Source organism: Myripristis murdjan, chromosome 21 (assembly GCF_902150065.1).
Source record: "Myripristis murdjan chromosome 21, fMyrMur1.1, whole genome shotgun sequence".
Taxonomy (NCBI): Eukaryota; Metazoa; Chordata; class Actinopteri; order Holocentriformes; family Holocentridae; genus Myripristis; species Myripristis murdjan.
In genome coordinates, this window is record NC_044000.1 from 16,412,392 (window position 1) to 16,425,471 (window position 13,080).

General features: G+C 40.4%; 1 protein-coding gene across 4 annotated transcripts in view; it reads left to right on the forward strand.

The window, feature by feature from the left end:
* The window catches only part of rapgef4a (Rap guanine nucleotide exchange factor 4a), a 35,798-nt gene that overhangs the window by 15,394 nt on the left and 7,324 nt on the right, over positions 1-13,080 (forward strand). For all 4 annotated transcript variants that reach the window (XM_030081426.1, XM_030081423.1, XM_030081424.1 and 1 more), the window contains exons 3-15: positions 2,277-2,341; positions 3,630-3,680; positions 3,806-3,912; positions 6,835-6,956; positions 7,053-7,236; positions 7,345-7,429; positions 8,042-8,102; positions 8,405-8,481; positions 8,642-8,788; positions 10,210-10,325; positions 11,556-11,641; positions 12,557-12,635; positions 12,794-12,944. In XM_030081426.1, the coding sequence (XP_029937286.1) occupies positions 2,277-2,341; positions 3,630-3,680; positions 3,806-3,912; positions 6,835-6,956; positions 7,053-7,236; positions 7,345-7,429; positions 8,042-8,102; positions 8,405-8,481; positions 8,642-8,788; positions 10,210-10,325; positions 11,556-11,641; positions 12,557-12,635; positions 12,794-12,944 (1,331 nt within the window). The remainder of the gene's footprint in view (positions 1-2,276; positions 2,342-3,629; positions 3,681-3,805; positions 3,913-6,834; positions 6,957-7,052; positions 7,237-7,344; positions 7,430-8,041; positions 8,103-8,404; positions 8,482-8,641; positions 8,789-10,209; positions 10,326-11,555; positions 11,642-12,556; positions 12,636-12,793; positions 12,945-13,080) is intronic.

Genomic DNA, 13,080 nt, shown 5'->3' on the forward strand with positions numbered 1-13,080 from the left:
GCAGTAAACACTGAATACAGACTGCTGAATCCATACATATGTACGAACAAGCCAACACACACACCATATGATGAACTAAATGACATTTCAACTTACCTGCGTGTGTACAGGTAGCAAGCCTAATTCACTCCCCTCCAGCTGAGCAATGGGTGTCACTCATGGGACTCAGTTAGGGAAATTCAGTATTCTCGAGAAGTCTGGCAAAAATGAAAATACTTATCGTATTAATTGTTTTTCCACAAAGGTGAAATTTTGTGTAATTTTAAATCACGCCTCTGTACGTACAGTCGCCATTACTATTCTTGTGAAGATATTCACATGTGAATGAGTTGATGAATGTGTGACAGCATCAAAGACTTACTGTCATGTTGGCATATAGACAGAAAGAGAGGAAGAATGTGAACGAAGGTGGACACCATAAATACACTGCGCTCTAATAAAAATGTTAATATTCACGCTATCTCTCTCCTCCTAATGAGGCTGTCATAAGTGCCATTTATGGTTCTTTTCACCACTTTTGCTTGCAGATATTTTTAGCCCAGTGGCCAGGTGGTCTGAAGAGTCACACATATTGCGTAACATAAAGTTAACAGGACAATCTCACACACACAAAAAAACAGGTTCTTGATTTTTATTCCTAGATATCTGGCCACCAGCATAAATGCTGCATCTCTATTTGACGCAGCTCTTGTTCCACTATAACTGTATTTTTTTATTTTTTTTTTAGTTTCTGTCTCTGTTTTTGTGGTATCAGCAATCAGAAAGGCAAGTCCAAAAATAGCTGGGTTTTTCCCTGTAGATACAATTGTGACTGAGCAGGCCTGACTGATTATGCTGTTTGTCCTGGAGGGTACAGTGCAACCTCCTGACACTGAGGAATAGCCGCACCCTTCTAACAAACCCTCTCTGGGACTGTTCACACAGAGTAGGAACACTGAAAAAAAGAATATAAATTTATGTATTTTTAAAAATTATTTTCCATTTTTCTTTTTTTGCTGCTTCTATGCGGTAATGTCCATAACTCCACATGTGAAATGAGTTTTAGCGTATGCTTAGTAAAGGAAGAATCTATCATAAACAAAATTAACACACAATTCAGTTGGTTTGGATATGTGAACATGACCAATTTAATATCGTCCGATGGCAAATATGTCAAACCACTGAAAACTAATACACTGAAAATTGATACTTTATGGACATTGACAGTGTATCATGGATGATTTTATAGGCTATGGGCACATTTTCTGCTCTATAATAGTTAGCATGCCAATGAAACATAACTCATTTGACTATAAAAGCAAATGAAAATCAATTAGAAAGACAAGTTTGAAAACGTAGGTCCACGTGATCGAGTACTAAAAGGTAAATGATTCAAGATTCAAACACTGAATTGAATAAAGCTCCGAGGGCCTTAAAGACACATAAAGACACTTTTAGAAAACCACATCAGCAACTCATGGTGGGAATTTTGCTGGGAAAAAAACCCTGTTTTGGTTTTACTCCCAAACTGAAGTCATTACTGCTTACCTAACAAGCACAGGGCGTTTCTGTGAGGGCTTTTATTTTGGCGGACTAGACTCTAGGTAATGGAGCTCTCCCTTTACAGCCTCTATAAAGCCTTTACAACAATTGTGCCACATGCAGCTCCAGGTCAAATGGACTCTTGCAAAATAGTAGACATGCTTTTTGGGCATGTCTTTTGTGCTTACTTATCCACATTCACTATGCACTCTTTCCTCAGAAATCACAATGTTTCATATAATTTCACATTTTGACATGATGCCGGTGTTCTGTACATGCAATCAGTTAACAATATTTTATATTTTTAGGCACTTGAAGGCCAAGTCACGTAACCTCGGACATTAATCTGAATCCATCATAGTGTTTTTAGTCTCCGTTATCTACATAGACTGTGAAATTTAAATGGAAAAATGTATGTATAAAATGTAAAGAATTCTGTACTTTTTTAGACCATAAACTGTTTTGTAACCAAGATGATGACTGTTAACTGTTGCTTGTTTGTTTTTGTATGGAAAAAAGTGAAAATTTAAAAAACAATCAAACAAAAAACAATAAGAAGGAAGCAAAAATATTTGCAATAATTTTGGAAGACCACACATTTAGTCTCAGATTTATTGTTAGTGGAGCAGTTCCAGAATTGGATTCCCAGTTGCTTTATTTTGAATGTATTTTTTTTTTTTTTATTATTATTCACAGTTTAAAGACAACAGTGTCAAAGTTACTTTACATATTTATTTTCTGCTTTTCCCATACAGGAATGCCGGACAAAGAGAACATAAGCCACAACTCATTTGTTTCAGTCTCCAAACATCAGAATAAGGTAGTTGCAACTCCACACACATTTTTAAGACAAATTGTATTATGTCATTTGCCGTTAATGCATCTCAGTAAAACTTGGGTGTAGCTCGCTCGGGCCATTGCTTAGGTTTTCCCTGATGTAACAACATGCTTTCCTGTTACTCACCTCTCCAACAGAGGATGCCAATATGTCTGGAATGAGGAGTTTGTTTAAAGCTTGTCTAAATATAAACACAGTCCTGTCTCCATTTCTAGGAGTTCCTGTCCCACCTTACTCCTCTGGTCATTTCCTTTGTCACTGCACTGATAACATGGCCCTTCAGCAGATTTATTGTGGCTGGTGTTTTGTTCCCCTGTGGGGTTTTAGACAGAGGTTGGCCTAAACAGGTCCTCTATAAATATCAGCAGCAGAAATGGAATTTATATCCTTAGCATGACCCTCCTCTGTTTGTCCCGTCAGCCTCATCATGGTATTAGCAAATATTTATACTATTTTGAAATTCAACATTTTGTTCATAATAATAAAAAACATGTTTTCCTTATGTTCATTCTTTGTTATGTAATGAAGAAACACAATACAAGTGTGCTGTGGCACTATGTAAATAATGACCATACAAGTCCAGCTTCTGTGGAGACTAAATGAGCTTGTTTCCTGGTAAATAAATGATGAGAATTTAAAGCCGTCACATTAATGCATGTTTACTGCACATCTGTGAGTTAAAATGTTCTCTGAAGCATGTAGAATGCATTTTAAATGTCACAGTTTCCCCGCACCCCATGCCTCACACACACACACACACACACACACACACACATGCACATGCACACACGCACACACACACATAGACATAATACATTATCATTATCCTATTTGAACAGTTTAAGGCATCAGTCAAGACTCTGGTAACAAACCATTATTTTATCTCAAAGACAATGCAGCAAACCATAAGTTTAATTAGATCTGACAACAAAAAAGCACATAATGCCAAGTGTGAGTCATAGCAGTGAAGAAGACATTCACATGGGCCATAGTGAGAGGAAAAATACTGATTATTTAGCCTGACCTATCAGACATGTTGTGTCGCCCAGTTGTCTGTAGGAGCTGCAGTGTTGTGTTTGATTTGGATTTATAAATGCACCGTCTTATGAAGGATATTAAGGCAACAACAGAGAGGACTTTCCTTTCATCCATTCCTATATTGTTGAGTGCTATGTCATGTGCACAGCCTTAATTTTTTGTCATTTCTTGTCATTCATTGTGTGTTTTTGTTCTCATTTGTAGTCATGTTTTGTTTCGTTTTATTTTGCAGAAGGCACTCATTGAAAGTCCAGCCAAACCCAACCCTAAATCCATTTCTCAGGTAGTAAAAATGATTATAGGGGCCTGATGTTACTGTTGCTGTAATACTGTAGATACTCAACAGGGCTCTATTGGGGGACTTTATTTTGTTTTTTTTTACTCTGCCAACCCCCTCTGCTCTGACAGGTGCCGTCGGAGAAGATCCTGCGGGCGGGGAAGGTTCTTCGTCACGCCATCCTCTCCCGAGCGCCTCACATGATCAGAGACAGGAAGTACCATCTGAAGACGTACAGGTGGGTCAGCATCCTGTGATTTGCTGTGTTTCACATACTGGAGTTACCAAAAGGCTTTTTTTGGTCAGTATTTCATCATTGACAGGTTTAGGTTTAGATTTGATTGCCATTACCAGTCACGTCATCAAAACTCTTGTCTTTAATTAATCCATGGACCCCTGTGTAAAGTGATTGTGCTATCAGGACCCTACTATGATAAGACTTTGTTTTAAGTATTGCCGTAAATTGTTTAGTTGAACAAGTAGTTCAAAAAGGGGTGCAGTTAAAACATAATGTTAAAATAATCACATAATCACGCTCACATTTTTGTGTAACAGTTTCTAGTAAGTTAAAATGTAGTCAAATCAAACTATTCCTCAGGGAGGGGAATGTGAAATCTCATGAAGAAAAATATTCAAAGCACCGCAAAGTCAAATTAATTTCATTAAATTTATCAAAGGTTGGCTAGACCAAAGAACCTTCTTCAGGGTACAAACAGAAAATTAACCCCCTTCCTTCATAAAGTTGAGCAGCAATCACAAGAAAAAAAAAACTTTTTTGAATTAGGTTCTTAATTAGGTTGTAAATACTTTATAAGTCATTAATAAACAAGTATAAATTAAAAGTTGTAACACATTTTGGCACGCTTAAGTCACTGCTGGCTGCATTTATTCTGTTAAATCACAGATCTTGGTAGCTGCTTAGCTTACTGGTGCGTTACTGGTACAACAAGACTACTCTCATAGTGAGCCTGCATGGACGTATGAAAACTGTGTCATAACTTCTTTATAATTGTTTGTTAATGATTTATAAAGTGTTAACACCCTAATTAATAACCTAAATATAAACCATTCATAAACCTTTTATAAAGTCAATGGGTAACACTTCATTCAAATTTCATGGTAAGTCATGATAATTATCAAGCAATGTATTTGAAATTTCTTTAAAACATTTACCAAAAAACGTCTTGAAAACTGAAACCTTTACTTATTCTGTGTCATCAAACTCATCCCAAATGATGTTGCAAACTGATTTCCTGCTTGTTGTTCTATGGTTTTCATGTAAAACTCCAACGAAGCTGCACAGAAGTGAAGCAAAGTCTGAAGATTTCATGATATTCAGGAAATTCCGTGACCAGTGACAACCATGGTTTCATTTCTTCTAATCTAATGAAACTGAAATATTCATCTAGAATGAGTTTGGTGATACAGTAAAGGTAAAAGTTTGGGTTTTCACTAAATTTTGAGGTAAAGGTTAATGTGTAATTTCATAGAAATTTTGAATACATTACTTGCTAATTATCACCGACATACTGCGGCCCACTAAAATGAAGTATTTTAGAAGTACTAAAATGAAGTATTACTGAGTAGTTTTAAGTGGTACCAGTGTTTCTCCACAGTAGTGTTTCTCTTATTTAGTACTGTTGTGTCAGTATCTGATAAGATTGAATATTGCAATATACACTATATTACCAAAAGTATTCGCTCACCTGCCTTTACTCATACTGTGAACTGAAGTGCCATCCCATTCCTAACCCATAGAGTTCAATATGATGTCGGTCCACCTTTTGCAGCTATTACAGCTTCAACTCTTCTGGGAAGACTGTCCACAAGGTTGAGGAGAGTGTTTATAGGAATTTTTGACCATTCTTCCAAAAGCGCATTGGTGAGGTCACACACTGATGTTGGTCGAGAAGGCCTGGCTCTCAGTCTCCGCTCTAATTCATCCCAAAGGTGTTCTATCGGGTTCAGGTCAGGACTCTGTGCAGGCCAGTCAAGTTCATCCACACCAGACTCTGTCATCCATGTCTTTATGGACCTTGCTTTGTGCACTGGTGCACAGTCATGTTGGAAGAGGAAGGGGCCCGCTCCAAACTGTTCCCACAAGGTTGGGAGCATGGAATTGTCCAAAATGTTTTGGTATCCTGAAGCATTCAAAGTTCCTTTCACTGGAACTAAGGGGCCAAGCCCAGCTCCTGAAAAACAACCCCACACCATAATTCCTCCTCCACCAAATTTCACAGTCGGCACAATGCAGTCTGAAATGTACCGTTCTCCTGGCAACCTCCAAACCCAGACTCGTCCATCAGATTGCCAGATGGAAAAGCGTGATTCATCACTCCAGAGAACGCGTCTCCACTGCTCTAGAGGCCAGTGGCGGCGTGCTTTACACCATTGCATCCGACGCTTTGCATTGCACTTGGTGATGTGTGGCTTGGCTGCAGCTGCTCGGCCATGGAAACCCATTCCATGAAGCTCTCTGCGTACTGTACTTGGGCTAATCTGAAGGTCACATGAAGTTTGTAGCTCTGTAGCAATTGACTGTGCAGAAAGTCGGCGACCTCTTTGCACTATGCGCTTCAGCATCCGCTGACCCCTCTCCGTCACTTTACGTGGCCTACCACTTCGTGGCTGAGTTGCTGTTGTTCCCAAACGCTTCCATTTTGTTATAATAGAGCTGACAGTTGACTGTGGAATATTTAGGAGCGAGGAAATTTCACGACTGGATTTGTTGCACAGGTGGCATCCTATGACAGTTCCACGCTGGAATTCACTGAGTTCCTGAGAGCGGCCCATTCTTTCACAAATGTCTTGTTTCACAGTCTGCATGCCTGAGTGCTTGATTTTATACACCTGTGGCCAGGCCAAGTGATTAGGACACCTGATTCTGATCATTTGAATGGGTGAGCGAATACTTTTGGTAATATAGTGTATGTTGCCATATTCCATACTTTATTAGCTATTATTATAATTAATTGATTTTATACAATATTTTGGTGTGTCAATGCAGTGATATTAATCTCTGGATATTGCCCGAGGTTAATACTCAAGAGTATGTTTCCATTAAAACTCAGCCCTGCAGTTAGTACTTACGGCATGGCTGCCGTGAACCACACATATCAGGTTAATTTTGCATCTGAAACATGTCGGCTCTGTTTCACAGGCAGTGCTGCGTGGGAACAGAGTTGGTCGACTGGCAGATGCAGCAGAGCTCATGCGTCCACTCTCGCATTCAGGCTTTGGGCATGTGGCAGGTGCTGCTGGAAGAAGGTGTTCTCAACCATGGTGAGAGCCTGCATGACGACAGTGTGTGTGCATGTGTAAAGGCACGCCAACCGTACTGAATTTAAGCTGAGCTCTCTTTATTGTGGTGCGCCGCAGTGGACCAGGAGCTGAGCTTCCAGGACAAGTATCTGTTCTACCGCTTCCTGGATGATGAGCAGGAGGACGCTCCTTTCCCCAGTGAGGAGGAGAGAAAGGAGAGCCAAGAAGAACTGCAGGATACCCTTCTCCTCCTCTCGCAGATGGGGCCCGATGCCCACATGAGGATGATCCTGAGGAAACAGTAGGGACCCACTGCAGCAATCTACAGGAGCAATGGCTGATGTTTAAGGTTTAAACTTCATTAATGTGAGACTGATCTTTTATTTTTTGTATATATCCTGTTTTCCAGACCATCAGAGAGAACAGCTGATGATTTGGAGATAATTTATGAGGAGCTTCTCCATATAAAGGCCTTATCGCACCTGTCTACCACTGTGAGTATAGATTTTGTGTCAACATATGAAGTTTGTGGTCATAGGAATCCTACTGAAACTGTGCAGTAATTGCATCTGTCTCCGTCCCCTGTGTCAATGAAAGTAATGTCCAGCTCTTCACATTTTCTGTCATGTTGAAGAGCAGAGCCTTTTTTTGAGTTGTCAACAAGAAGTAAAAGATACAAGCATATAAAATGACAGTGGCCAGTAAACACAACTTAAAAAAACAACAACAAAAAACCAACACCTGTTTTATGATAAATCTTGTGACACAAAACAATTCCCATTCCAATTAGTTAAAACAGAATTAGCACAATGCTCTTATTTGACTAAGAGCATAATCACATAATGTATGAAAATGCAGTGTATAAATGATACATATCTACATGAGAGGCTAGAGGATGGATACAGCACTGTTAAAAATAATATTGTGATACTCCATATTGATTTTTTGCAAAGTTACACTTAGGAGCACAATGTTACACTGGCAACATTTTAAGATTGCAAGTCATGTGCTAGCAGACTAGTAAAAGTTTGTATGGATCTGCTTTTTTGGTTCTCCCTCCTGCAGCAGTAAATAAAACAAAACTTTGTCCCCTGCCTCTTCTGCAGGTAAAGAGAGAACTGGCAGGAGTGCTGATCTTTGAGTCCCATGCCAAGGCAGGAACAGTGTGTAAGTAATCTGACAACAAAAGTAAGCAATGTGACTCGGACTCTGCTGTCAAATCCTAGTGAGCTATATGACCTTCTTACATAGTCAAGTGGCACTAATTATTGTTTTATAAATGCATTACCCAGAGGCAAATTAATCCAGCAAAACCCAGATTAAGCTATATTAGAGGACCAAAGCTTCTCTTTGTGTTTCTGAAATCAGTTTATGTAACCTGTCATTGACTTGGGGTTGATGCTTTGAAGGTGTTTGAAGGTTGATTAGAGGTGAGATGCATTTATGTAATGATCTCTTTTCTCTCTCAGTGTTCAATCAAGGGGAGGAAGGCACTTCATGGTACATTATTCTAAAGGGCTCGGTCAATGTTGTCATCTATGGCAAAGTAGGTATCTTTAATTACCCCTTTAGGTATAAAGATTTTGAAATGAAAAGAGAGATGAAATTATGTATAAGTACATTTGGCTTCATAATACCATAATGAAGTAATTTGCCAGGGAATTGACTCATTAGCCAGTAAGTGGTCAGTACAATGTGTTGCACAGGGTGTGGTTTGCACGCTGCATGAGGGAGACGACTTTGGGAAGCTCGCTCTTGTCAATGATGCCCCCCGCGCCGCCTCCATTGTCCTGCGAGAGGATAACTGTCATTTCCTGAGAGTGGACAAGGAGGATTTCAACAGGATCTTGAGGGTGAGAATCTGTTCATCATCTTCGGATGCAGAGACCACCAGAAAATGGCACTATCACCCTCTGTTGGTCAAAACTCAGTATTGCACCTGTAAATGTTCCACGTTAAAACTCCATGTGGTCTTTGAAGTAGCATGCCAACCCCAACACCCATTATCTTCCACATCCCATTAACGGTATATAAAATGGATTGTGTAACTTCAAGGTGAACATAAAAGGCAGATTTGTTTTTTCAGTGCCTGTAGATCTAAACTTGTTTTGTGGGAAAACTGCCAGCTGTGAGCTGTGCCTTCATTATACAGTTCCTCTTTTGGCTTGAAGACAACAGCAGTGTTTTGATTGGAAAAGGATGGTGTCCACATAGAGTTGAATCAAGGGCAACTGGACTTATTTGTAGATAGATGATTATGTATGTGTTGAGGGACAGAAGGCAGGCACGCAAATAGACTTTGTATATACAGTGTAAAGGAAGGGGCCACTTTGACAAAGTAGAGGAGGTTTCAACAAAGTGACTTTGTTTAAGCTCCTGTTGGCTCAGGCTGGCTTGGCTCAGGTCTGGCAGAGTGCTGACCTCCTGACTCTGCCTGTACACAGGACAAGCCCACTAATCCAGTCCGCTTAGTGACCCCGGCCCAGGCGTCAACGGGGAAAACCCACAGCTAGATTTGAGTCAGTTTGCAGAAAGCAGATTCTCACTGCAATTTTGGGATGATTGTGTGGTGGTCTTAACACTGACTTTATTACCAAACTGTTTTCAGTTGGTGAAGGAAAGGCCACTTTACCAGATACAGTTACATACCAGAATTGCACACAACCCTCCAGGATATTGCAAAAGTGCTTATGGCATGTTTTTAGTGCTCACGTGCCTTTATCCGGTCAAGTAGTTTCATCACCAAAATGTGAACTGGACTTTGTTGTCACTGAAACATGAACAACTCTGTCTCCTTTTTATTTACAAAATCTTGTTAGATGTGCTTACTCCTTACCTGACTTGTCCTCCATATTGCTGGATTGTAATTTGCTGACAGTACCTTGAGAATCATCTAGCTGGCACAAATCTGCCTTCAACTACTTTGTACGTTTTAAGTGGAATGATCTGCAGGATGCTCTTGGCCTAAGGGCTCTAGATACTTTCCCACAATTTGCTTCTCTTATTACATCATAACCACAATCTAACATACTCTTTTTTAAAATTGTAATTTAATTTAATTTTCTGTGTTTACCTTACATTATTTTTCATCTCCACTTGTTATTGCTTTGAATTTCATATTATAAACTGGGTTCCCCGTGAAAACAAGAGCTTGCTTTCAGTGTATCAGTATAAATAAAGGTGATTTGAACAGAATCAGCTCTATCGCGCATATGTTAATCATGTCATGGAAATAAAACATATATTTATGTGCATTTACTGTGCTTGTGTCAAGGATGTGGAGGCCAACACGGTGCGTCTGAAGGAGCACGATCAGGATGTTCTGGTCTTAGAGAAGAGTCTGAGCAGCAGTCGAACCTCCATCCATGGAGCCACTTCCTCCCATTACAAGTAAATATGCTCAGCTCACACACTCACTGTACTATACATTTACAGCACAATTGGTTTATCTATGCATTTAAGCCTGTTAAAGGTGCATTATGCACAGTTAGTAAGGGTGAGGTCTCTTAAGACTCAGCTGACAGAAAACATGGAATAGACCATCATTTGATGGCTGAGTCTGCATGGCTGTCATGTGCTTATTCCTCATTTTTGTCAACTGAGTCCTCACTTTAATCAGCCCTTTGCAGTTTTGCCTAGTACACCTTTGAATATGCTGGACTGTGCCACTTCAGTGTACCGAATAAAGGAAGCCATAATAGTGAGTGGCTTTAGTGATATGTTCTGTGTTAAGTAAAGGGTCAGTGACAGGACTCAATTACTGAGAGCATCTCCTGAATGCTGTCTGCACAGAGCAGCTTAGCCAACAAGTGGCATTATTGGAAATTACCACCAGCAACAGACTACATGCTGATATGAAAGCTGAATTGTAACCAAGGCTAGTAAATTTATCTGCTTTACTAGTCACTTAGGCAGGTAACCAGCCACCATGTAGAGGTGTGATACAATAAAAAAAATCATATTTGGCTGTTAAAATAGTGAAAGGTCCCTTGAAATTTTGAAATCCATCAGCCAGTATGGTTGGTGGATGAAAACAGTATTTTCTTAACTGCACCGGCAGCACAATCAGAGTGTAAGCCTGTGAGCGAAGCAGCCGAAGAGTGTTATCTTAATGGAGGCATCTGTCACTGAACCACGGTCGCTGTAATATAGAGAGACACATTAATGGTAATGATGGCCTGGCTCCTGGGGGAAAGGCAGGCCTGGCAAGTCACAATTACTTGGCCAGGGTCGCCCTCTAATCAGCTCCGCTCCTCACACATAAAGAGTGTCAAGCTTGTGTCCTCCCCCCTGAGTGGCAAAGACACAACATTCCAGCTCCTTCTTGCGATGCTGTTAGCGTGTAATGAAAACAACTGCGGCTGGATCGTGTTGATTCTCCTTCACAGAGTGGCTGCCGCAGCCTTTTTTGGCTTCTTTCGCAGCACTTGCCCACACTCTCCTTAATCTTCAGCCGGCCAAGATCTCTGTGATTGTAAATAGGATTGTTATCTAATGAAGCAATCACAGACACATATTCAAGTAACACAAATCAGTCAAGTGCCATAGCCGTGTCATTAAGCACTAAGAGCCAGTGTTTCATGATTAGTGAAGGGCGTGCTTTATTCTCTGTCACTCCAGATACACTGTGATGTCGGGGACGCCCGAGAAGATTCTGGAGCACTTCCTCGAAATGATGCGATTGGATTCTGAATTCACAGAGTCAGGTACCACTCAGCATACAACATTAAGATGCCATTTTAATACCATCTAATCTAGTTAATTTAGCTTGGACTGGTATCTGCTAATATTGAGTAACCCTTGCAAAAGTTGCAATAACATTGTCAGGCCAAAACATAAGAACTAAGCAAGACAGTTCTTTAGTATTTAGCCTCTTTTTTTTTTTTTTTTTTAAATGACATTATTCTAAATATTTTGTTATTTATATCAGTTGGTGCAATTTTCAGATGTTTGATGATAATAGTATATCTATGCTATTTTTGCAGTCTTTACCCTAAGGTGCTTCTTTGACTGGGTGGGATTGTGTGTGGGTGTCATGAATAAAATAAAATACAAACTAAAAATACATAAAATAACTTAAAAATTAAATTAAACTTAAAATACATAAATTAAATAAATAAATTATCTTTGAATATTGATAAGACAATATTGTGATATTACATTTTGGACACTGCCCAAGCCTGTAGTCTATCAATATCATGGCCATTAAAGATTTACTCAAGGGCGTCACTACCGCGCAGTTTATCTCCTCTCGCCCTCGCCCTGGCTCAGATTTTGTCTCCTGTCTCCTCCGTCCAGTGCTGACCTGTTTGTTCTCATCTATAATTAGCCTCACATCACGGAGCTGATCTAATTACTCTTGGTTGTGTGGACTCTTATGGTTTTCATTTGGCAGCAGAGGTGACAGAGACAGGGCAGTGTGGATCAAGGCCTCATGGGCCATAGTTGGCCTGCAGCTCTGGCCACTCTTTGATGTGCTCTTAAGCCTGCATCACAGGTGTCTGGCATGACCACCTCTCTCTCTCTCTCTCTCTCTCTCTCTCTCTCTCTCTCTCTCTCTCTCTCTCTCTCTCTCTCTCTCTCTCTCTTTCTCTCTCTCTCTCACTCTCTCTCTCTCTCAGATCCGGCCCTGGATGATTTTGTGCTCATGCACTGCGTCTTCATCCCCAACAGTCAACTATGTCCAGTGCTGATGGCCCAATATCCTCTCAGCATTCTCACCAGTGTTTCCTAATGTGCATGAATTGTCTTTCCCTCCTCCAGGGGAGAATGATATGAAACTCTGACTGCTGTGATACACTGCTGCCCTGTCGTACTGTATTTCACTGTTGTGGTTCTGATCTTTAACTGCGGCGCACCTACCATGCCCAGGCGTCTCAGGGCTCCGAGCAGGAGAAGCTGGACTACACCCTGAACAACAAACGCAGGGTGATCCGCCTGGTGATGCGGTGGGCCGCTGTCCATGGAGATCACCTACAGGAGGAGGACACATCAGTCGCCTTCCTCGAGGTCAGCTCAGCCTACTGTTACACTGTAGGAGCAGCACAGTAACTGTAACAGTACAATATAATTATCACTGGCAATAAAATTAGTGTTCTATAGATGAACATAGATGTGCTTATGCTTTTATCTAACTTTTCTCAGG